Source organism: Colius striatus, chromosome 3 (genome assembly GCF_028858725.1).
Source record: "Colius striatus isolate bColStr4 chromosome 3, bColStr4.1.hap1, whole genome shotgun sequence".
NCBI lineage: Eukaryota > Metazoa > Chordata > Aves > Coliiformes > Coliidae > Colius > Colius striatus.
Genome location: NC_084761.1, coordinates 22,131,333 through 22,156,849, shown reverse-complemented (window position 1 = coordinate 22,156,849; position 25,517 = coordinate 22,131,333). Strand labels below are relative to the sequence as shown.

The window sequence follows — 25,517 nt, the reverse complement described above, 5'->3', positions numbered from 1 at the left end:
TTCCACTGCATCCGAAGAGGTGCTTCCCTGTCCCACATCCCCCAGTCCATGTCTAGGTCCACTGTAATTATCCCTGGAGCTGCTGGCTGATTTCTTGATGCTGTGGGGAGCCACAGCTCCCGTTGGGACTGGGATCTCCCATCACCTCCAAAATCAGTCTTCTGAGAGAAAAGAAGGAAGTGAAAAGGGAAAAAAAAAAAGAAAAAGGAAGGAGGGAAAGAAACTCTTTGCTGCATTCAAGAGAAATATTGGGACGTGGGTAGGGGGTTAAGTGATGAACCGAGCCTGGGAACCAGGGAAGGTTCTCACCCCATACCCCATGCTCGGTTGCAGGAAAAACTTCTCCTCAATCGCCCTCACATCCCTTAAGACTACATGTGCCTTTTCCCAGTGTGGTTCTGGTTGCCATTGCTCCAGCAGGATGCTCCTGCTACTACGGTGTGTGCCTGGGACAGAAGGAAACAGCTCCAAGATGAGGAACTTGGCAAGAAGCAGCGAGGACCGTTGAGAGGGTATCCCGGTGCTGAAACACCCGAGATGTCCCTCCCGCTCCTGCGTGCCTCACCATCGGGGGAGCACAAGCGCATCCCATCCCTCCCAGCCTTTTGAAGAGCCAAAGGCACCTACTCCAGTGCCTCTTAAAAGCAGGAGAGAGACAGGGAAGGACAATAAGACCCGACCAGAAAAGACAGAGAGGGCGAGCGAGGCGCTAGTCTTCTTTTTGGCATTCCTGGAGTTTAATCATTAAAAAGGGGTCGTTAAAAGAGAGGGAGAGTAAAAAATCCGCTCCCGACGGGCTGCCCCACACGCTGCCAGCGGATTGAAAGGCTCCCTCTTGTTTTGTTCCTTCTGGCCCGTGGCAGATTTGGGGGACACAGCTTCATCTTGCTGGCCACATCAAAGCAGTGATTATGCAAATGCGCTCACTTTTTTTTTAAGGAATTATTTATCACACAATAACCCCCCTGCCGGGGGGGGGAAACAATAGATCAGGCTAGATAGCGCTGCTCGCCCGAGGCTGCGCGGCCGCGGGGAGGGGGGGGCGAACCCCCGCGCGGTTTATTGGCCTAACCTAATTTCACTAATTCTCTTTTCACACATTTTGTTGTGTTTTTTTTTTTTTTCTCTCCCAACACCCCTCCCTTTTCAGGGACATTGCTCCAAGGGCCGGGTTTCACGCTCCCAGGATCCGGGGGGCACCGGGCAGGGATTCATGTGCGGCGCAGTTTATTGAATTAATACATTCAGGCGCCTCCGCTGGTTTTTAATGATTTCCAGGTGTTTGTACCCAGAAGTCACAAAGTGCTCCCAGGCGCACAGGGGCGATGATCGAAGGGCCTCGGCGGCCTCCAGCATCCCCCCCGAGGCGGTGACATCCCTGACCGCGTGCTGTTAGTACCCACGCCGTGCCTGGGACGGCTGAGGGATGCGCTGAGCCGTCGGCTCGAACTCCCTGGACTTGCTTGTGACCTGGGTTTCATCTGTCCCTCAGAGACGGAGAAAGGAAATTTTTCATTTTTAAACCCACGCGATTTTTTTGTTTGGTTTTTTTTTTTTCTCAGTAACATTTATTTCTTACTGCCTCCTCTGTGAAATCCAGGAGCTGTCAGCCCGGAACAGGGCAAGAAGCAGTTTATCCATCCAGCATGCGTTTGCGTCTTCTGTACTGAGGGGCAAAAGCAAAAGATCAGTAAACTTCCACCTAATTTGTCCATGTCTGTGGATATATACTGTGCTTAATGCTGTTTTCCTCTTTGACGTTATCAGCCACAGGAGAAACCTAAGAACAGGAATGAAAGGCCATGACCAGAGGTAGAGGCCAAGTCATGCGCCTGTTTCTGATGGTGCCTCTAGAATCAGTCAGAGACTTTACTCGTCTGGAAAAAATGACATTTTTTCTTGTTTTGGGTCCATTTTTCCCCAAGCAACTTAAGGATATCTGCCCAGCCCCACCCTGGGGCTAAACTGACATCCCCAGTTTAGTCTCTCTTATGCTGCCGGACAAAAAAAGAAAAAAAAAAGGATTTTTCTTTTAAGAAGCAGAAGCAAATGTTCAGAATGCAAACAGCCACCAGCCGGCCGGAGGCTGTGCTGCTGCTGGTGTCTCCGGACACCACGGGCACCGCTTTGGCTGGAAGAAGCAGCCGCTGCTCGCGGAGCCGGCGCTGGTCACCGTAAGTCCCCGCCAACGCGGGCAGCTCCCGCCGGCTCCCCAGTTTCACCGGCAGCGAGAAGAGATGCCGGCCCCCTAGCCCCATCCCTCCCAGCAGCTGGCAGGAACAGCAGAAAAAGCAGCAACCCCAAAGTTACGAAAATTAGAGATTTTTTTATTTATATTTTATCACAAGAACAATCCCTTTGCTCTTCAGCTGTAAATACATACTAGAATAAACTCTGTAAATTATACAAAAAATACATATTTTCCATGAAATCTTTCTTTATAATAAATAAATGTGAACACGTGTGTGGCTGATCGCTGTAATGTTCCGTGTCTGTTGAGGTTTTCAGTCTGTTGATTTATTTTTAATCTCCTGAAAGAAGGGGGGAGTTCCTCGTCCCCTAAAGGTCGAAATAAATAATGCATGAGGAGATCCTCTCTCCCCATTTCCCCCCTCCCTTCCCCTTCCCTCCACATTTTTTTTTCTTTTGATAGAGAGTTCAGCCTAAATTTCCACGCTTGCATTCAGCCCTCACAAAGCCTACAAATTATACAATGACTTCTAACCTGCACCCCGAACAAAACAATTTATTTCCCCCCCCTCCCTTTCTTCCTCTTTCCCCCCTCCCGCACCCTCTCCCCTTCCCCCCTCCCCCCCGCCTATAAATCCTAAGGGACAGATGGCAAAAGGGGGAGCGGGGAGGGGGACACAAAAGCCCCTGGTGACAGATCTGGGAACCTGGACAAAGTGCACATCGGAGAGAGCAAGTTTGGTTCGGCAGGTGCCGTTCCCACAGCCCGCCCTGGGAAGCGGGCAGATGCCGTCGCCGCCGGGGACAGCGGGGGGAGGAAGCTTCGGGCCCGCGCTAGAGGCAGCGGCGGGGCAGCGGGGGCTGAGGAGGGGGCGGCGGGGCGAAACGTCCCGGCGGGGGAGGCCAGTGCTCGGCGTCCGAGGCGGACCCGGCGGGGCTGGCGGGCGATAAAGTGCAGGCGTACGGCGAGGCGGAGGGCGCGGGGCTGGCGGAGCCGCCGCTCCAGCAGGAGGCGGGCGAGGGGCTGCCCTCGGCGGCGGCCGCCCCCCCCGCGGCCGCGCCCGCCTCCGCGCCCAGGCGCGCCGCCCCGGCCAGCCGCAGCGTCTCGGTCAGGGCCCAGATGTAGTTGTGGGCGAAGCGGAGCGTCTCGATCTTGGTGAGTTTGGCGTCTTCGGGAAAGGTGGGCAGAACGTCGCGCAGGGCGTCCAGCGCCGCGTTCAGGTTGTGCATCCGGTTGCGTTCGCGGTTGTTGGCCTTCAGCCTTCGGCTCCGCTTGATGCGCTGAGCCGTCTCCGCTGTCCGGACCGTTCGCGGGGCGCCGCGGGATCGGCCCGGGCGCCGCTTTCCCTCCGGCCGCCGCAGCCCCCGGGCGCCCGGCGCCTCGACGGGCCGCGCCGACGAGGCGGCCCGCAGCTGCCGCTCCTCCTCCTCCTCCTCTTCTTCCTCCTCCTCCTCGGCGCTGGAGGGCAGCGAGGGTGAGGGGGCGGGCGAGGTCAGCCCCAGCAGCAGCAGCTCGTCCTCGGCCGGCGGCGCCAGGCCCTCAGCCTTCACCAGCATCCTGCGGGGCGACGGGGCCGGGACTCGACGGCCGCGTTCCCCCTGTCGTCGCGGCCGAGCCGGGTCGGTGTTTAAGGCGTCGCGGACTGTGGTTTTAGCGGTTCGGACAGTTTGACGGGGCGGACGCGGAGAGAAGAAGGGGAAAGGGGGCGGGGGGGGGGGGGATGGAAAGATCGGGGAAGGGGGGGGCGCGGCGCTGGCACGCGCCCCGGGGCGGCGGCGGCGGCGGCAGAGCGGCCCGGGGCCCGGCGGCTGCGTGTCTGGCACACGACCCTCCTTAACACCCCTTATATACCCCGCGGGGAACAATCAAACCTACCCCCGGGGCCCCCGCCGCCCCGCCCGCGCCTCCCGCTTTTCTTTTCAGGGAACCGCCGCCGCCCCCCCGGGCCCCCCCGTCCCCGCTCGCCCCCCGGGGCCGCCGCCGCGTCATTGGTGCCTCGCGCTCGGCTGGAGCGTGCCGCTAATTTATTAATGAATGGCGGGGGGGCGCGGGGGGCGCGAGGCGCAGCTGGCCAATCAGCGCGCCCCGCGCGCCACGCGCGCCGGAGCCGGCTCCCTTTCAGCCGCTCATTAACGAGCGGCGGCGGCGGCGGCTGCGACCCCCTGCCCCCCTGCCTCCCGGGGACGGGGCATCCTGCGCAGCCATCGGCCCTTCGAGGGAAGTACCGTGTTGTGCCCTGGTTTGCAGCCCCGGGAGGGAGGGAGAGAGAGCTGGGCGCTGGAGGGTGACCCTCACGGTGAGAGGAGGGGCGCGAGAGAGGAGCTTTGGTAAGGGTACCGAATTGGTACAGAACTTGGAAGGGTCGCGGTGCCCTGGATTCATCTGCTCCCCAAGGCCAGATGCGGGAGCAATACCAGTCAACCTGGCCGGCTTTGCCTTTTTCCCTCTGTTTTTAGGAGATTCTGCAAGAGGCAGGGCAAGCCCAAGGCGGGGGGAGCCACGCATCTCTGACATCTGTGTTTTGATCGTCAGGAGAGCTGCGATCCCGGCACACGGGCTGCATCCTCTCTTAGGGCTGTCCAGTTAAACTCCCGGCACACGGGCTGCATCCTCGCTTAGAGCTGTCCAGTTAGAGCCATGGACACAACCTAGGCTCAAGAAGACCAAAAAAACAAACCACAACTTGTCAATCCACCAGGAAAGCTTTCCCCCCCCCCTCCCCACTTCTCTCCCAGACCACCCTCTGGGGCAGAAAGCCCCAGTGAATAGCTAGGCCTGGCGACATGCCCCCGGGGTCAACGGGCTCGCTCTGCCTGACAGACCTGCCGGGAAGGACCTATGAAATGAAAACTGCAGCAGTGCGGTGCCCTCCCGTGCGGAAACGCTGCCACTTTGGAGGAGTCAGGCTTGGAAGCAGAATTTGCAACCAGTGGAAAAAGCCCCAAACAGATGAAAGAGCTAAAATCTCAGTTAATATATCACCAAGCACACTACAAATAAGCCCGTGGTTTGATCTGTCATTCTTGCCGACCACTGAGTTGTGGCCCCTGTCTTGCTGCCTGCAAGAGGGGTGGCAGCTGGGGGGCTGCCTTGGATGGCCCTCGGTGTACTTGAGCATTGGCTTGGCTTTCACACTCTGGCTCTGCATTGTCCCCTCTGCCATTCCACAGGCCATGGCTGTTTCCCCGGTCCGTCACCCTCTGTGATCAGTGACTACCCCCTTGCTACGATTTAGCTGGTCTATTGGAAAATATGGCTACCCTTGCCTCCTTTTGAATAATGAGGAGTCCATACATCCCCTTGTGACACAAAGGGACCTTCTTTCTTTTTCAGCATCTTTGGGTGTGGAGCAGAGCCACCTGTGACTCTGTCAGTGCCTCTGCTCCAAGCCCGTTTACTGAGATTTCTGTCCTTCCCTCGCCGCTGTGACACTGGTGGAGAGGTCAGGTGGAAGGCGGGGGGAAGGTGGCTGCGGAGCTGCCGGGTGGCAGGAGGGCAGGAGGGCATGAGCCCAGCTTTCGCCAGCCCCGGCGCGTGGATCCCATTGGGGTGCCTGTGCGGGGTTTGGCCGCGTTCCTGCTGCCAGCCTGCCTCCCCACCCGTGATGCAGTGGGATTCTCCGCCGGGCTGAGCTGGGCTGGCGATTCCTGGCAGCCCTCCCGGCGCAGCAGGTACTTGTGTGGTCTGCGTCGGGCCTCGGCACAGCGAGGGCTGCGTCGCTACGCTGTGGGGCTGAGAGTGCTGGGGAGGGGGGGTGGCAAGGGGCAAGGGAGCGGTACTACTGCTGCTGCTGCCGCTGCCCACCACCTGAACTGTCCTCCAAGGGTCAAACTGTTCAACTTCAGCCCCTTTGCCAGACTCAATCCTACTTTACAGGAACAAAAGCCCAAAGTAGGCGACGATCAAGAAATGGGAGCACAATGATTTAAGCTTATCACACAGCCCAGAAATAAAGGACACTGCGCTTGTGTGCGGGAGAAGGGGGGACCTTCAGAAAGGCTTTGTTTGCTGTAAGAAGATTGAACTCTGAGGTGACCCAATAGCCCTAAAAGTTTAGGGTCTGTGTTGCTGAGAGACCTTTGGAGACAGCCCACTTCGACCTCACAAGTCGTGAGCCAGCATTAATGCCTTTGCCTGCCCCAGGTGAAGGGGGGGCTGGGAGGCTGTGATCCTCCCCTGGGAAAAGGCAAAGCTGTGCGGTGAGGATGGCCTGACCCCTCCCAGCTCTGGCTCCCTCACACCCACTGTGAGTCTCCGGAGGGTTTGGGGGACCAGAGCTGCTCACAGCAAGGTACTCCGTTGCACCCTGAATCCTGGGGTGCTCGGCCCTATGTCAGCACCCACAAACCCGACAAGTGGGATGGTTCTGCTCTTAAATGGGGGATCGGAATACTTTCCCATCCTGCAGAGTACTGAGATGCTCTGTGGAGGGGAGAAATCAAGAGGGGGTGTGTGTCCCCCACTTTCCCGAGACAGGTCCTTCCCAAGCCCCCTATGTAGGCTGCAGCAAAAATTGCTGCAGGGAAGGAGAGGATGGGGACCAGCTCTCCAACTCCCAAGCTACTCTAAGCAAGTGTAGGATTCGTTTTGGGATCTAGGTGAGGAGAGATTCCCCCCTCAGTCCCTGCACCCCCCATGTGGGCAGACGAGCCCCTTGTGGGATGATTGTTCCTGGCAAATTTGCATGGCAGGTGCAGGCTGCAGAGCGATTTTGCCATTCGAGCCCTGCCTGGGCTCGAATCCCTCCCCCCTCCCCAAGAGGGTTTCTCCCCCCCCCCCCCCCCCCATGTGAAAAAAAAGGCTGCCGGTCCCTTCCTTTCCCATGAAGAAGAGAAGAAGCTTGAGGATCGCGTGAACACGCTTCAGTTTTCTTATTCTTTTCTATAGATGTGGGGAAAAGAACAGCCGATTGTGTGAAAAACCCAGTGCCTGCAAAAAGGGACATTGGCCATCCAGGCGAAGGTGCGCGAGGGAGAGCACTAATCGCTGAACCAGGAGACAAATACGATTACCAGCTCCGAGCCTTGAGTCAGAAAGTCTCATAGACTTTAAGATGTTAATCCCCAGCATAATCCTTCCTTTGGCGTGTAGGAATAGTGCAGCCACAAGAGTTGTTTTGTTATTTATATTGGCGTTTAATAAAACTCAGCCAGTGGTGAATGGGCTGCCCACTCTCCAATGGTAATTAATTCCCTATTTCAGTGACCCAATTGTGCTGGGATAGAGCAGTGGGACAGTCCCACTGCCCCAACCCGCCTTTGTGCAGCTACACGGCTCTCGTGCTTCAACAGCTATGGAAACTCATTCTTTTGATGTCATTCAATGAGTTTTTCTTGGGCATCTTCTAAACTTCAAGGACCCTTTTCTTTCTCCAACGCCTGAAAAGCAGGACTAGCTTGACCACCTCTGTAGAATTTAATGATTTGGTGAAAGGGCCTTTTTGGGGGTTTGTGTAAGGAAAGAGAGAAAGAAAATTTGGCAGGCTGCTATCAAACAGGGGGCTATCCAAACTCGAGCGCGCCAGTTCAGCTCGTGATTTATACAGATCTTAAAAGCCACTCTGCCGTACGGAGAACGCTCGGGGGCTTGTCTTAGCCGAGGCGTTTCTGCGGGGGAGGTGTTGGTAAGCAGGCGCTCCTGGTTCACGCACGCAGCTTCCAAACTGGGCTGCGGCTGCGTGCGGATGCCCTTCCTCCCACCGAACGGAAGAATAACAGGAGCCGCAGCCCGGGTTTGTGTTGGTGTTAGAAAGCGTGTCGGGGACTGTATCTTTTGGCTCCTGGGCAGAGCGGTAGCGGTGACGCGGCTGACAGAGGAGTGTGTGAAAGGTACACATGAAGAACATGCAGTAACGCTGCGAAGCTGCCCCGCTATGGGCAGCCTCTGCTATGTCTTTATACACACTTCTTAAAAAAAAAACCCCTTCGCAAGTCACAAACAATTCAGGATTCAACTAAGAAAACACAGAGTGAACCATATGGCCGGGGTGGCTCGAGTTGGCTGCATTTTCCCGCAGACAAAGAAGGGATTGAGAGTTGAAGGAAAGGAGAAAAAAACCAACTTTCCGGCTGATGAAGCTGTTGTCTGGAGGCAATGATCCCAAATCTCAAGGCTTTATTCCAGGCTCCGACTGAGACGTGATATGTCATATGATTAGCATCTTTCATATTTACAAGAGTAGTACGGGCTGCCAGGCTTTAGAGAAAGGCAGAGAAAGAAGGGGCATATGCTGAAATGGATTTAGCATTTGAAAGAGAGAAAAGAGAGCAGATAAATACACTTAAACGAGGATTTAGTTTTACTCCCGTCGAGTTCTAATGGCTTGTTGATTGAGATTTTAGGGAGCCGGGACAGAGGTGTCAGCAGTAATTTAAAGGCGCTATTCAACCCGCCGCTCCTTCGCAGGGAGGAGCGGTGATCGGGCAGGCAGCCTCGGGCTGCCGCCGCCCCTGCTGGGATCCCTGCCGGGGCCGTAGTCCCTTCCGAAGTCGGGGTCCCTCTCACTCCCGGTGCTCCTCCTGAACCCAGTGTCCCTCCCGGTACTGGAGACCCTGCCGGGGCCGCTCCCGGTGTCGGGTCCCTGCCGGGGCCGCTCCCGGTGTCGGGTTCCCGCCGGGGCCGCACCCCGTGCCGCAGTCGCTCCCGGTGCCGGGTCCCTGCCGGGGTCGCTCCCCGTGCCGGGGCTCGCTCCCGGGTCCCTGCCGAGATCGCTCCCGGTGCCGGGTGGCTGCCGGTGCCGGGTCCCTGCCGGTGTCGCTCCCCCCGCGCTTTCCCATTGCCGCGGTCCGGCCGCGGGCTGCAGCGGGCAGGCGGCGCCCCCCGGCGGCGGCGGCGGCGAACACCGTCCCGCTCACACCGATGTTAGCAATTTATAATTCTCGCTGTTTTTCACCTGTAGTCGGGGGCAGCTTCCACTGCAGCAGGCTTAGGGTGAGTGGTTTATTTATCCCTTTAATGGTTTTACCCCTTCTCCTTCCACCGTTTCTAAGATGACATAAACCTCCTAAGATAGGACGTTACCTATATCTCCAAGCTTAAGAAAAACTACACACTCAGCATAAATTACTGTGGAAGCATAAAATGATTTCAGTTATCAAGCAGAGGAAGTTACTTTATTCATTTTTGGTCATACAAACGAGATCAAACTAGAAATATCACTGAGATCCACACAAAACTTTCTCACATTAAATAGATTTGCAATCATTCTGATAATTTTTATAGACACACACTTCATGTTTTCATTAAACAGGCACACATTTCACTTCACCTTTTTCTTATTCTGCTCCTCTGCCTTCCGTTGCTCCAGATAACACTGAAGAATGTTGTTGAGCTGTTGCTCACACTGGCTTACATGTTGTAATCCATTTTCCCATCCTAAAAGCAGCAACAAACAGGATAATTACATTTCCCTTTACAGCATCCATCACATAATTAGTCTGTGGTGATACAAACATCTATTTCCGCAAGCTTGTCAACTGGCTGTAACATTTCTACTTGGAAAATTGCTATCCTTACAGTTTCAGCTGTTACCAAGTTGCCTCCTTTCATGTCCAAGTAGGTAAATAAAATAATGCTTCTTTTGGTACCTACTCTTGCAGTGAGCTGTTGATTTAGAGACTGAGCACACTCCTTGTGTTATGTACTCCCTCCACAAAGGGATGTTCTGGGGTGTCAGGAAGAACTGACAGAGTTTATTCAATGTACTTCAGAGATTTGGGCACTATTTCTTCCACCTCTTGCTTCTCTAACTCAAAAAAAAAATCCCTGCACAAGGCTTTATGGTGAAATGTGACTAATGCTTTCAGATACGAGCCATCTTGTTTCAAAGGGGACTAATTCAAGTGCCAGCTAAAGGAGAAACTATAACCTGACCTTCCAAGGTACTACCACCGAGGGGGAAGGAAGACAGAACTGTTTGGGCATTTCAGACACCTTCTAGGAAAATTGCAGGGGGTGGAGAAAGGCCTGTAAGGTTTTTTTATTTGGTTTTCTTTGAAGCAGGATTAGCTTTCAGATGTAACACTCAGTTGCAGTAAATGTCACAGCAAATATGTAGAAACTGTAAGACTCATTTTTTAAAAGCTGCTTTTCTGTCTGTGGTCCAGTAAAACAAACATATGCACTCACAAGACAGTGACCTGTAAACAAAGCAATCGGGAATTACTTGGCAGTTAGCTCATCTCCAGTAGCACTGGGTTTTTTCCTAGCAGCTCCAAATTTATCTCCCTAAACCAATAAGCCCCTAGTTACAGAAAGACACTACCCATTTTTCTTTCCTTTACTGAAGTGGTATCTATTCAGAATACTGCTGTACAGAAGAAGTCATTTGTAACTTGTTTCTGCCTGGGTCTACTAAGTAAAAGCAAACTGGAAAAAGACTGGAAGTACAGCACTGGGTTTCATCTCTCCTTACTGTTGTGCTCTGAGTGTATCTATCTGGATGTCATCAGGAAGCACATTACTGGCTAACAAATACCCCTCGGGTGTCAAACCAGTTTGCAGATAAAACCACAAACATGTAACTTGCACACTTTCAAATACTTGCCTTTTCCTGAAATATACTGTATTTTATATGTCATATGCTGGTTTATGTAGAATGCATACTATGTACTTCATATACACTGTACTACATATGGTGTATTACATGTGGTTGAATTAAAAAAGATGAGCCGTATGGTTTCAAAACTACAGGATAAGAAACTATTACCTTTGCAGTGGTGAATTACTCTTCCCCACAGTTGATTCCTACTTAAACAGGCCAGATTTCCAACAATCAGCAAGTGCCTCTTGGCTCTCGTTAGCGCGACGTTCATTCTCTTTTCTGAGTCTATGAACCCGATTTGTCTGGTTCTCACACAGGACAAAACAATGATCTCCTTCTCGGCGCCTTGGAAGGCATCTACAGTGGACACCTGCACAGCTTGCAGTTCAAAAGCCTCCGAGTGTACACCATTAACCAAATTCTGAATCTGCAGGCAAACAGATGTGGATGCTGATGAGTTATGTTCCTCACAGACAATCATTTGTCTGGAGTAAACACACTCCACAAATCTGAGTCTGCACAAGATGTGAACTAAGAAACCGGTGACTGCAATGACGGGAAAATCTCAGCTAAACATAGGAAAACAGGATGCCATGAAGTGATGGTAAACACTGTTTTACCTATCCAGCCTTTGTTTCTCACGTCTGGTTGACTCTTACTAGTTGAAATGGGAGCCTGAGTTTAGAACCAACAAATACATTTAAGAAAACTTTTACTGATGATACATTGTACAAACCTTAGTCATCTGTGATTTATAAAGAGTAATCACACCAATTGCGGACGCTTCTATTCCACTTGCAATCAGAGACTGGATGAGCTTGACCGTAAAATGAGCTTCTGCCATGTTATAAAAGCTGTTGCCTATTTCCATCTGGGAATAGGGGATGAAGATTTTCAGTTTAGCTCTCACAAACAGCAGAATGCAACAAAAGGAAAAAACCAAAATGAATAGAAACAGAACAGAGGAAAAAGTGCAATATTGAGTTTTTGTAATGGAAATGTTTAAAAACTTACTTGCTCTACCCCATTAACATTATAAAAACATAGTGTTGGAAGCCAATCCAGTACAGGACTCCTGTCTTTTTCAGAAACCCCATCTATCAGGTTTCCTTCGTAGAACAGCTCGTTGGCTATGGCGCTAATAGCAGGGTGACATCGGTACTGTGTCCGAAGGAGTGTCGGTTTATGTCCCTAAAGAATTAAGGTATAGAAGACATGAAGAGAAAAAAGAATTACTATGTATTTCACAATTCCAGCTAAGTCAAACAAGATGTAAATGGAAATGATTCCTGCAGTAAACTGGCTTAACCTTTGTACATTCTCTTCAGCAAAAGTTAGAACAGATTCTGTAGCCTCTGGTTCTTCTGCCTGGATTGACAACTGCACAAAAAGAACAGAAGGCAGAATCTGTCATTGTTTTTCAATCCGTGCTTGTTTTACATTTTTGTGTGCTTAGAAATTCCACAGAGTGGTAGGAGTTGGAAGGGACCTCCAGAGATCACCCAGTCCAACCCCCTGCTAAAGCAAGTTCACCTTGATCAGGTCACACAGGAATGTGTGCAGGTGGGTTTGGAAGCCTCCAGAGGAGGAGACTCCACACCCTCTCTGGGCAGCCTGTGCCAGGGCTCCTTCACTCTCACAGCAAACAAATTTCTCCTTGTGTTCCAGTGGAATTTCCCATGTTGCAGCTTGTGCCTGTTACCCCTTCTCGTGTCACTGGACACCACAGAAAGAAGACTGGTCCCATCCTCTCAACACCTGCCCCTTTATGTATTTTTCAGCATTGATAAGGTCCCCTTTCAGCCTTCTCTTCTGCAGACTAAACAGCCCCAGGTCTCGCAGCCTTTCTTTGTCAGAGAGATGTTTCAGTCCCCTGATCATCTTAGTGGCCCTGCGCTGGACTCTCTCTGACAGTTCCCTCTCTCTTGAGCTGGGGAGACCAGGACTGGATGCAAGTTTTCTGTGAACTTTTCTGTACAGCATGGAAACAGCATTTACAGAGAAATACACTAGAATGGAATCTGTTTTATTTTAAAAAAAGACCCAACAAAAAAACCCTACCATTCTATAATTCTATGATTCTAACAGGCTGAAACGCTGATCCTCTGGCATCTAAACCAGAACTCTTTCATTGCCTTCAGCAGACTTACAGCTTCAGCTTCCATCTTTTTTTTAAAGATGTGGTTATTGGTACGTACCATTAGGCAAAGGCGGTCAAAGAGAGTCTGCTCCAGTCCCTTTTCATGATGACTCTCAGACCCTTGAATAGTTGGTGGTAATTGCTTGGGGTCTCCAACAAGGACTAGCTTTTCACACTGAAACCTAAATAAGAATGTTAAAAAAATAAGAAAATGCTCTAAAATGCATGTCAAAGTATTCATAATGAAATCCCATGCTGTGTTTATCCACCACAGATGGCTTTCCATCAAGCTGTCTCCTCCATCACCCTCTTTCCACAGTTAAAATAACACAGTAACTCAAGAGAGGCATCTGAGAGCAGGCCTCAACTTAAAATTACTCCTTAAAGTTCATGTTCTTAAATTCAGCAATTATTTGAGGTTGTGTCACTACAGATGGAAAGTTATTTCTCCACTGAAACACAAAAGGAAGGCTGTACCTTGCGATAGGAAGGAGAGAGGCAGGTTCAGTCATCTGACTGCACTCATCCAGCAACACTACAGGAAACTTGAGAGTGTTCAGACAAGGGAAGGGGCAGGCAGCACAGGTCACTCCAACCACTTTTACCTTTGTTTGTAGCAAGGGGAAAAGGGACAGATGAAGAGTTAAAATCATTTAATAGTTGACCTCTGTGCAGTACATAAATGTAGCTTCACCAATAGGATACGCTTAAATTGATTTCTTTTGGCAGTTCTGCTGCGTGCTGTGTCATACTGGCTCTCAAAAAGCTATAGTCTAACTTCCAGTGAAAAGCAAGGTGTGTGCACGGAGAAGGATCATGGTTACCATTTCTTACACCTGGCATGTGTTTATACGTTAGAATCCTTCACAGATTCATGCATTTTAAGACCAGATTTGACTTGGTACAGAGAAAGTTCAGATTATACTATCCTTCAAAACCATCTCAGTCCCAGCAGAAAAGTGGCAGCAATGACCACTAGGAATGAGCACAAGAAATAAATTGCTCAGAGCTGTTTTGCTACAATTGCTGTACAACAAGCTGGACTTTTTTTTGAGTCTAGAACTGAGGAAAAATGGTAAATAACTGGAAAGACCAGAAATTTGGATAATTTTTCTATAGGAAGTAGTAATCTTAAATGCTTTGTAATGCTTTGATGAAAAGTTACTTGAAATGTATTTGAAATCCTCTTGGCTGTTGATACTCTAGCAGAGATTTAACTCTGTCCTTATCTTTCACCTTTATGACTCTATAAACTTTAGTTTCAAGGTGACAGTGCAGACTAAATGAGGTCAGATATTTTCCTCTCCCAGCCTTGTAAACTAGATTAGTAATATGAGATTGCAACACAGTTCAAAAGGGGGTTTCTGTCTTGTATCACTGACAGGAACTGCAAGTTCAACTCAGAAATCATACACAAGTGAGAGACCAAACCAAGCTAGAGCTGTGGAATCAAATCTCTCCTAGACCTAACATGAATTTTATTTTTCAAAATTAGGAGCTTGGGAGATATGAGAGGGGATTCCCAGTTCCTGTTTGCTGGGCCTTGTGGATAAGACACAGTGACTCCCCACTTTCCCATCCCAGTGCCTGGACCGTACCTGTTGCAGTATAGTTTTATTGGTCCCCAGTTTATGTTGCTCAATACTCTTCCTTACATACATTTTTTCAACTGGAGTTAAATCTTCTTTCATGAGAGCAAACAGCTCTTTTAACTGCTCGTTTTCATTTCCTGAGCCAGCATGTAAACTTCAAAAAGAGTTTATAACATGCATTACAATCATTGAAAGTAACAGTGCTTTCAGTGCTCGGTGAACAGCCAATACGGGAAAAGAATCATACTTTATACATCCCAGTACTGTACAACTAACCTACCCCAAATCCAGCTGAGACAGACACGTGTAATACTTGTTTTCAACCATGACTTTGTTCTCTCAAATTGTGTTGAAAGGACTGTGTAGTTTGCTTACTTTAAAGTAGTTAAAAGCAAACTGGTAGAACACTACAGCAAAGATAAGTGGAGTTAAACAGTGCAGAATTCACGAGTTGTTACCATCAATTCCCTGCACATTCAATTTACGATTACTTCCTCCGCCTTCTTATCTCTACAGCAGTAGACATCTACTTCAAGTCTGTCTGTTTTGCTTTTCCTCCTTGTGTAAACTCCCAAATCTGTAACTGCCATTATTTTGTCTCCTCTACTCCCTCCTCTTCAGCAACAAGAGACTTTCCCAAATCAAGGTATAATTTCTGCACTGGGCAGGAACCCTGAGACAAGCATGTTACAGTCACATTTTGAATGACTTCAGAATAGTAATTTTACAGCATGTGTACTGTCATGGATCTTGGAATTGCTTCAGATCTCTCAAAGATTTAGATTCTTACCTATGGGGAAGAATCGCTTTGGTGATTTTCCTAATACTTCCCACTCTGATAAAATCCTCAAATCCAAGATCAAGTAAACTTCAAAGAAAAAGATGATGAATGTTGCAGAAATAGAAAAAGAAATGTTAAAATTAAAAGTGGTTCTAAACCACACATACATCAGAACACTGAAGACCACAAACTTCTGTGATTTAACCAGATGAAGTAACTTGGGCCACAGTTCAAGTAAATCAAAGTAAATTGCCTCATCACGATTGGCCTCAAAAGTGCTTAATGCCTTTACAATTCTTCGCTCATAATCAGTCTCCTGTTTGCAGTTACCCTTCCTTTGTCCTTCCTAATCATGAGTTTTATTTCATGTCAACTTCATGCTAAAGCTTACCAAGTCTGACTCTGCCTCCCCCTCTTTTGCCACCCCTCTTTCCCCTGCCCCTACTGCTACTTCCTAAAGATTCCCAAGCCAGACTTTCAGTAGTGATAAATCTGATGCAAGTCTCCTGTGCCATCACAAAGCTACCCATAGTCTTTTAGCATATCCATGCTGTGCAAAGGAGCAAGGGTAAAATTAAAGCCCCTGTGTGACACTTTCCAAGGAAAGAATGTAATCTTGTTGAGGTCTTATGCTAGAAATATCAACACAATTATCTTTATGATATAAGTGGTTTTTAGAGCAATAGCCTGTAATAATCTCAGTAACCTACCACAACAGTATCCTGTCAACAGCAACATTAGTGGAAGAAGCAATCAGAAGTTTCCATGGAACTGGCCTTGGACCCTCTGTAGCTTCACTGCTTTCAAAGAGCTGTACTAGGAACAAGATCACAACAGACAGCAGATAGCTCTTCCCAGCTCCAAACACACCTGGTATTTTGGAAGGAAAAGCCAAAGTTACAAGTGAAAATTTTCTAGACAGGCTGTAATTTCAGTTTATCTTACAAAATATTATGCTACAGTTCCTGTAAAAACATTGCCATGTGCTTGCTTCAGCAGCTCTAACTACCCAGGGGCAACCAGTTGCCTTACATTTCACATTTACTGCCTGCAACAAGTTTACAAAAAACTACAGCAGAGGGGAAGCTATTTCTCCTCAATTTTCTGGTTGAACACATGCATTCCTTCCTAAGGACTCACACCAGTACATGAAAATACTACAAGTACCTGCATGCACACCCCTCATACCATGTCCTCAGGTACAGAATAAGGAATTTGAGAGATGGTTATTTTGGGATGACTAATAACTAGATTAATATGCCTGACAGTCTAACAAAAGCTCAGGCAATTTAAGCCTAGTAGTACCTGTACCAAGAGTGCCATTATTGTCAGCATACTTACTTTGACACACTCTGAAAACTTAGGTTTATGATAACTGCTTTTCAATACTGACTAAAAATAACGCCCACCTTTGAACTTAGATGTTACTAGTCTTTTTGGAAGTGTTAAAAAGGGATAAAACAAAGATAGAAGGAAGTATAAAACAGCAAGGAATAATGTATGGTAGAAAAAAAATTGTCAGCAAAGGTGAAACGTGACAAGAAGTGTTCAAAATACAAAAATAAATAAGTAGAAGACACTAAATAACTCTGATTTTGTGTATGGATCTTGCTAGGAAAGAACTCTATAGTTACGTAAAAACCTATAAAAAGCAGGATGCAAATTCAAGGATCAAGAGCTCTGTGCTGACAGAAAGGATGTTGTAACATCAAGGTCATTATCAGAGGGATGTTATAACATCAAGGTCATTATCAGAGGGACCTCGCCCAAGAAATGGCTTTTCAGGAAATGCATGAAGTTTGTGACGACAGACAACAGTGTTATAAAAGAGTTTAAAATAATATTCCCTACACAGAGGCAGTTTATTCAAGCTCATCTTTTGTGCCACCTTTAAAATACAGCAACATTTACCTATACATAAGTATCTCTCTGAAAGTCTGCCTGAAATTGTACGATTAAGGAAACAAGTCTGCTGTTTCATTGCTAACAGAATTTAGGGGTATTTCACTAATGCTGGCATTACATATAAATCAGCATTTTTGCAAGATACCACAACAGACAATTTCACAATTACTTTCTATATACCACGTATGATTGTGACAGGGAAGATCCGATGTCCTTCCACTGGTTTGGTATTTTCACAAGAGGTCATCATGTGAGCTATCTGAATCAGGGCTGTAGTTTGATCTGGGTTCAACGAGAACTTTTGGATCATCTTTTTAGCTAGTCCCATCACCACTTCAGCACTGACAGGTCCAGGCATCATTGTGTGTTTCAGGCTGACAGCAGGTGGAATAAATTTTCTTTTGTAGCCTCTATTAGTAGCATTTTCAGAATCAAAATTCCTAGGAAAAAACACCATGTTCAAAGTTGGGATATCATACCGTGTATATCTGATTTGTGTATCATGGTTCTGATGCTCTTACTCAACTGATACTGAAATGTGTTACAATTAACAGGGGACATAATTAAAAGTTGCTGACCCCCGCACCCTGCCATACATCTGGGCTGTATATCCTGCCCCATACTGCTTTCCTGAGTGAAAGCTGGATCGTATGGAACAGGGTTTTGGGTTTTATCATTCTTGCTCTGTTAACGCTTTTGATCTGACTTACTCCAAGGCCACGAAAGAGTGACAATTAAGAGTGGTAGAAGAACATTCATTTAATTATTTGTTTTCTACAGTGACTGAGAAACAGGCTTGGAAATATCCCTCTATTGTACCAGTTTTCCAGAAAAGCATGTTAAGTTTTGCGTCAAGTGACTCCAAATATCAGGAAGGAAAACCAGCTCCACTGAAGCCCTGTGAAGCATCTACATCAACAACATACAGATCAGTGACTGCACTATCAGTGTAACAGTGATAATAATGCCCAATATGAATCCATAGGTTGTAAAACATGGGCTATAGGTAAGGTTGAAGAAAAAGCCTTTCCACTGAGTTAAGCTAAGCAACATATTTTCATTTCCACATGCATGAAAACTGCCTTATCAGGAGCTCATTCCTTGCGCCATTTCACTGATTTCCATTTTCATAATGTACTTTTTGATAGGACAAACTCAGTGATGTTTTTGTTGCTATTTTTTTTTTCTCTCCCTGCTGACATATTGTGTGCTTAGAGCATCACTGGAACAGGAACTTACATTTTGAGTAGATAGGGTATTAGTGGTAACGTTGATGGATTGAAGTGCTCCTCCATATTTCTCAAAGCTGTCAGCTCGCCGCTGGCGTTACAAACCAGCAGGGCGTGAACAGGCGCTGAAAAGGCCACAGGAAAAAGAAAATGAGGAAGAAATGAAATGAGCCAAAATTTACAAGAGACTGCATAAATGAATTACAAAATCCCATAAGAGTAATTAGCCTCCTGTAGCAGAAACCAAGTTAACCCAATTCCCATGTCTGACCGAATATTGCAGATGAGGGGACACTCGTCAGCCCTTCTTTTTAAGGTGCATTATTTTGAAGTATTTGTGATTCCAGCATTAGGAACCTTCTGGGAAGGAAGCTCAGGTAAAAATCCTTACTCTTTTTAGAAACATTTGAGGTGTGTTGAGGAAGTGCATTTTCTAAGTAAACTATTTGTATCACAGTAGCTAAACAGATGTTATCTTAACAAAAGACACAACAGGAACATCAGAACACCTCCAGTGGGACAAGCTCAAATTCCATCTAGCCTGTTTCCCAAGTGTACAAAAGTGATCCTTAGGGCAGAATATAAAACCAGAACAATTACTCGATTATATTTTTCTGAATTCACTGCTAGTTTCCCGAGGTTCTGGAGCTCAGGGATTGCCAAAGTAACAGGTTTCTAATATGTTCAGTAACTCACCTACCTCTATTTTGCTGTTGTTCATCACTGCCAATAACAAAACATTACTTTAAGCTTTATTTTCATACTACTTAGGGTTTTGGTTTTGTAATTGTTATAGAATGATCCGTATTTATGATCACAAAGAAAATTAAGACAAATTCTTTTTTAAAGAAAAAATTAAAATGCTGTGATTCAACAGCATTATGACTGAAAAGCTGTGTATTAACTCTTCCAGACCTGGACTGCTCAAGTCATCCAGTCCTGCAGTCCACACTGAGGGAACAAACAAAACCAGACCTCTAACTGCACCTGAAGCCCAGGATTCTGATAGCATGTACTCCCACAAAGAACTTGTGTGCTAGTATTTTGGGGTTTTAAAATATTTTTTAGTCTTCTGCATGTAATTCCAAACAGGAGTTTAACATAGGCTCACTAAATTGGGCTTTGCAGGAATTGTCTCCCTAATAATCACATAAAAAGCCAAAAACTCTAATCTGTAAACCTGAAACTTACAATTTACTAGCTTGAGGTTAAGTGAATGAAGCCTTTTGTGGTCAAGCACGCAATTTTCATGTTGCATTAGAAGAAAGTAAGCAGAAGTACATCATTACTAGCTCCAGAATAACCACATAATGTATTCTTTATCTCTTTCTTGTCCAAAAAAAAAAAAACCCAACAAAACAAACCAAACTTTAGCTCAAGTCAACAGTAAAAATAAGAAACACTTGTGTCACGTTTGGCAGCACATTTATCATGTTTCTGTGACATCTATAGCAGACACACACCGTTTTGCTCTGCACTTAAGGCCCACTAACCTTACTGTTTCCAAAACACTCAAGACAAAGTATTACAAAAATACCCCAAAGGCAAATGTTGAAACCAAAAAGAAGTGCTGAAACTTAGTCGGGAAGAAAGAGCCTGCTAAAGAATAAAGAGGTCAGCAGTTCATTAGAAACCATCAATGCTACCTTTAGTAGTATACTCTTTTAAAAATACAATGACAGAAATAACTAGAGTTAGACAGATTTGGGTTTCTAAACTTTGAAATGCCAATTTTAAAAGTCATTCTAAACTGTAGCAACAAAAGCACAGAAAGGAAAATCACAGATTTAACACATGGTTTTTTGTATAAATGCAAGTTCTCCATCCTCATTGTAAGGGGTTTCTGTTTGTTTTTCAAGGGGAATAACAATATGTTACCTGCACTCTGACAGTCAATTCGCATTCTACATTATTTACTACATCATCTACATTATCCTCATTTGTTCATCACTCATTTAGAATTCAGCTACTTTGCAGGTTTAATTGCATTAGGGACTGTATTCAAATTACATAGTTAAAGATACGAGATAAAAAAACACCTGTGAGTAAAGTCTTGTATTAGATTTGAGAAATTCTAATCCCATCCTTCATTGCTGGCCAGATTTTTCCTTCAAGAGTTGTTTCCCACAATTCTGAATTATTTGGTGTAGAACTCACTATTTGAGCGCCAGTTTGAAGGACAGTAGCCTTTTAGTGGTAGTAATTCTACTTCATTGTTGGAGGATGGCCCAAAGAAAACACTACTTGCAATGAAAGTATCAAGGAGATCAAAGTTCAGAGTCTTCGAGACAACCCAAATATCATCTGTCAAGAAAAATACAGAATTTTAATTAGCTTCTTCTGCTAACATCTTTTAAAGAAGGTGAAGCTGGGCAAAATATCATCTGTTTGAACACTGAGATTTCCTGAAGCTTAGTGAGTCATGGATTTCATGTTCTTCAAACCCAAGGATCTGTAATTTATATTCTTCTAAGGTAGCTGAACATTATAATTCAGTTCTCACTCCAGCAGGGCAATGAAGTGTCAGTGTTGTCAGGAGTTTAAAAATAGGATTCAGTTTTTAGGTTACAAATTACAGATTTAAAAATGCGCAACATGACAAGGACAATTCTGATGCTTTATATCTGCTTACCTTTGCTGTACAGAGAATAATGCTCCTTTCTGCTTAGTTTGAGGTATAATTTGGTTTTGGAATCACCATCATATCTATCAGGTATATTCATATATTTCTTGAACTTACTACACCGCTGTGTTTGAATCTCAAAGGCTCTCCTGTCAAATTGGGGTTTTAAGAAAAAGTATGTAAACAATGGGCACAGTTTGGATTCACCACCACCAATAAGCAAGCTCCACAGATTGCACCAAATTATACAGCACAGCTATTGGTGGCTGTTCATCATCTTACGCTACCAAGTTTTAAATATGTGCCTCTTGACTGTAAAATACTTTTCTCATATTAACCATCATTAAATTGTTGCCCTTATGAACAGCACAGAATAGCCTTTGATACAACTTCTAACATAGAAATTGGAGTCACGAAAAGAATAAATCAAATTATCTTGCAAAAGATTAAATGAACAGTAATTGAAATGCAACAGTCTGAAGGGATTTCATTAAGTAACTGCTGAAGTTGCTGGTAAGCAGTTTTGATTCTTGCCGAAGAGTGCTGACCTGAAATGCCATTACTGTCAATATTGCTCCTTTGCTAATTTGGCTTTTACATTTCTACACAGAAGTGCAGCCTCTTTAAACCTAGTTATTGAAAGTGTCTGTTAAATGCTGCTGAACTCCACAGCTACCGAAATATTTAGAAATCCTGCAGTTCCCATAGAACTTGTGAAATGTGCATAGCATTTCAGGATACCTCACCAAAAGCTGGCATCCCTCATAGAGAGAAATCTTTTGACTTCTAAGGTATGTCCCAATACTTTTTATATCATGAAGCACTAGACTAGGTCTAGATTTTATCTGTGCAGGGTTCACATCTTCTATCCACTTGAAAAAGGAGCACTGCTCAGCTTTTGGAGCATCACAGGTATAGAACATCCGACCCTAGGAGGTGAGGGGAGGAGAAAGAAAAGAAAAAATTTTAAAAAAGGCCATTAGCACACTAACCAAGCAAAAAATATTCTAAAGCAATGGACTCATAGTCGTTGCTGTATAAATACTCAGGCAAACATCCGTGTTTTCACTGTTGAAAAACACAAGTGTGTTCTCAGAACTGTCAGCTTCTGAAGCCAGCCTGTGTAACCATACCTTACACAAATCCCATGAAACCTAGAAAAGTGTCTTTCTCTCTACAAATACAAATCTGTTTCTGCATAGAGAAAGCTGTTACACAAGCAATTCTGGACGCTAGTGAAGACTAGAACAGTTTTTAAACACACATCCCTTTAGCCCAGAATTGTACATTGAGAAGTGCCCTGCAATTGTTCAAACAAGCCAAAACTGTAAACAAACAAGCAATAAACAGCACCTTGTTTTGACCTTCTTTTTTAACAGTAACAAGCTTAGCAGGATGCATGTGATTGCAGAGTGGACCGCGGCTTGCTTGGCTCTCACTTTGCCCATCTTTCAAGGAAGTGTAAAATGATATATCCACTTTTGCAAGAGCATGGTGTAGTCTTTGTGACAGCTCAAACAGCATTATGTTTAATTGCTCTTGACATAGAAAGAAGAACAAAAGAATAATTACTAAAGCCTTAAAATGGTTACACAAGTACACAACATTGAAACAAATGCATTTGCATTGAAAACTTTCAGTCCTGAATCTAAATGGAAACATTTTGTTGGAGTCCTAACAGAAACTATATAGCCTGCAAAATGCACATATTGCACATGTAATTAATTTGTTCTAAGTGCCTTACTTTCATTCAAATCACACTGAAGGATGCGACTCAACCCCCCCCCCCCGAGCAACTTAGATGGGAATCTAAAGACTGGTGAACAAGGTTACATGGTTCAACAGAATTGCTCTGGTCTTTTGGTTTGTCTTTGTAATTTTGGGTCTAGACTAAATACATTTCAGTACATACATCCCAAACGTGCACAGTTGTTCTGATTGATCACATTGGTGATCTCTCTCCCTGTTATGCTGCTTTGTGAAGCTTAAGAAATGCACTGTTTAAAAATGACAGCATTTTACATAGCATGGTGTTAGACATACCTGTCAGAGCAGCTTTAAAAATCTGTTTATATTGAACATGAGACTGAAATACAGTTGGTATGGAAATCTTTCTTTTTGGAAGACTGGCATGTTTTACTTTGTCCGCGTTAGGAAAAGACAACTCAGAAATCGCTATGTCCTAACGGAAAAATAAACCATTAAAACATACAAAACCCTGAATGAACTGAGACACATTTTGATAAACAGCTGCTGTACAAATATACCCAAACCTAGCCATTACTCTGTTTTCATTGCTGCTATCATATATTGTGATCTTATTAAGTACACCTAAATAGAAACACAGCGGAGTCCCCTTCTGCAACCAGAAATTTCAACATGAGCACTGACAATAAAGCTTTACTTTTCTAAAAGCAAAATACCCTGTTTCACCACAAACGTTTGGAGACTTTGTTAACTCTTAAATACAGGAGTGTGTATTCAATAAGACTGCTGACAGGAATAAAACTAAGTAAGCCTGGAGTAACAGCATACAGCTTGGACTGCCATTTAGGACGTACCATGGAGTTACATTTTGCCTCTTGAGAAACTGCTAGCAATTCAAATAACATAGACAATACTTTGAAAGGCTTTAGGGTAAATTAGGTAATTCAGAATCATATTTTCAGCCCTATGTATGGGGCAAGAGCACAGAAACCCCATTTTTAACACCATTTCTGCACAGAAATAAATCCATTAGATGGAACTATTAGCAAAGGTGGCATGGGCTAGAGAAGGAAGAACCAGACTGGAGAGCTGTAGAGAAAGTGTGCATACCACAGGCTATCTCTGTGTCTGCCATCCCATCTAGTCCTGAGGGCTTCGTAATGGTAGCTGTCTTCATAAGCTTTTTAAACCCAATATACATGGATTTTATATATATATAAATAACCACACTCAATGTACATGCCATTGTGTGTATCAAACACACTGGTTATTTCTAGACCTCTATGTCACAGGAATATTTTACTGTACAAACACTTATAAAGAACTAGAAAACACAACATACTAAGTTTGGGCCAAACGACCACCCCACCTCACCTCCCCCCAGAAAAGGAAAAGCCAACATTTTCTGAACTCCCAAACACAAACATTTGGCAACTTTTAAAACTTGACTTGTGGTTTAGGTTTGGTTGTTTGTGGTTTTTTTTTTTTTTTCCAATTTATTCCACTTGTTTAAGACAGTCTACTGGTCACAAACAGCTCTGCTAACTTTCTAGGTGCTTATTCAGTGCTAAAACTTACATTTCCCCAATTAAAACTGAAGACATGTAAAATATTTTCAAATTGGGAGTTTGAAGCAAGATTTGTGTGCTCATTAAAACAATGCCAATTTCACAATAAAGAAAATAGACTTCTTAAAAACATGTTCTTACTAACTATAGATTACAAAACAGCCCAAAGGCTTTTATTTCATCTTCTTGCCATCAACATGCAGATTAAAAATCTAAATCTGGCTCTGCATGTGTCAAGGAATTACCTTTACAAAGGAGTAGTCACAGCACTTTAAAAAATACATCAGCAGCTGCTGTTCTGTAGCTGAGACTCTTTTTGTGTTAGTACATATGCAGAAACATCTCATCCAATCACACTGATAATATCTTGCAGGAAATCAGAGAAATGCAGTTGCTTTGTCCAAAAAAATGTGTTTCTGTCACTTATAACCATCTGCTTGAACAGTTACACACCTGGCCATTTCCTCTTACGGTGTGGCAGCTCAGGTGATTTAACACCTTTTGTGTTGCTTCTGCCAAAGGTGTCTGACTTAAATGCAGAGAAAGTAACTTCCCCTCTGAAATCAAATCCTGGTTGCTGGTCTCTGCACAGCCTTCTCCAAGCATGCTCTTGGCTGACAGCAGAAGTGCAGAGCCGGGAGCACTTTTGTTCACAGCACTGCTCTCTCCTGTGTCACCCAGCAGCATTCCAAGGACGCTCTCAGTGCAGATGTTGTCATCCACTTCCCCATCGTCACTGTTTTGAGTTATCAAGTCACACTGAGCACTGTTTTGATATTTTAGCCACTTGCTTTGTCTATTTTGTGAAACCACATTAGGGAACAGTGGTTGTATGGATTCCCTTTCTCTGTCTTCCGTATACTCTCCAAACACAGAGGTTTCATAATTTCTGTCCTCAGGGCCAAAAACACTGAACGGAAATACTCCTAATTTGTTGCCTAAATGGACTACTGAAGAGCCAAAAGCTTGCTGGACCTCCTCACTGTCAGTTGGATAAACCTTATCAGGATTCTTTTCAGTGGCAGGAAGAGTGACAAATGGAGCTCGGGTTTTAACCGCCGGTTTGAATCTTGAGAGGTTGCACTCCTCTGGAAAGCTGGATTTCTCCTGGGCTGTAGGGCAAATACATTGCACAAGCAACTTGTAGCACTTAAGGGTGGCATGTTAACTTCAGATGTACAAAGAAAAAGAAAAAAAAGGAAGGATTCTGAATATATTTCTGAATTCCTTTATATCCTA

The 25,517-nt window shown here is 45.5% G+C and overlaps 2 protein-coding genes across 3 annotated transcripts in view; both read right to left on the bottom strand.

Annotated features, from left to right (window-relative positions):
* Positions 1-3,024: 3,024 nt before the first annotated feature.
* Positions 3,025-3,747, bottom strand: NEUROG2 (neurogenin 2). The gene has a single exon (XM_061992213.1). It carries the CDS (start codon positions 3,745-3,747, stop codon positions 3,025-3,027), a length of 723 nt encoding a protein of 240 aa, XP_061848197.1.
* Positions 3,748-9,296: 5,549 nt separating this feature from the next.
* Positions 9,297-25,517, bottom strand: part of ZGRF1 (zinc finger GRF-type containing 1) — a 26,644-nt gene continuing 10,423 nt past the window's right edge. The window contains exons 13-29 of one of the 2 annotated variants that reach the window (XM_061992211.1): positions 24,732-25,390; positions 23,047-23,185; positions 22,357-22,541; positions 21,745-21,932; positions 21,013-21,152; positions 20,538-20,684; positions 18,391-18,505; positions 17,332-17,591; positions 15,957-16,116; positions 15,256-15,333; positions 14,472-14,619; positions 13,351-13,478; positions 12,932-13,055; positions 11,748-11,924; positions 11,470-11,604; positions 10,899-11,160; positions 9,297-9,565 (exon numbers count right to left, since the gene is read on the bottom strand). In XM_061992211.1, coding sequence (XP_061848195.1) covers positions 9,450-9,565; positions 10,899-11,160; positions 11,470-11,604; positions 11,748-11,924; positions 12,932-13,055; positions 13,351-13,478; positions 14,472-14,619; positions 15,256-15,333; positions 15,957-16,116; positions 17,332-17,591; positions 18,391-18,505; positions 20,538-20,684; positions 21,013-21,152; positions 21,745-21,932; positions 22,357-22,541; positions 23,047-23,185; positions 24,732-25,390 — 3,161 coding nt within the window. In that variant the 3' untranslated portion in view covers positions 9,297-9,449. The remainder of the gene's footprint in view (positions 9,566-10,898; positions 11,161-11,469; positions 11,605-11,747; positions 11,925-12,931; positions 13,056-13,350; positions 13,479-14,471; positions 14,620-15,255; positions 15,334-15,956; positions 16,117-17,331; positions 17,592-18,390; positions 18,506-20,537; positions 20,685-21,012; positions 21,153-21,744; positions 21,933-22,356; positions 22,542-23,046; positions 23,186-24,731; positions 25,391-25,517) is intronic. The other variant, XM_061992210.1, reaches the window with a different exon arrangement.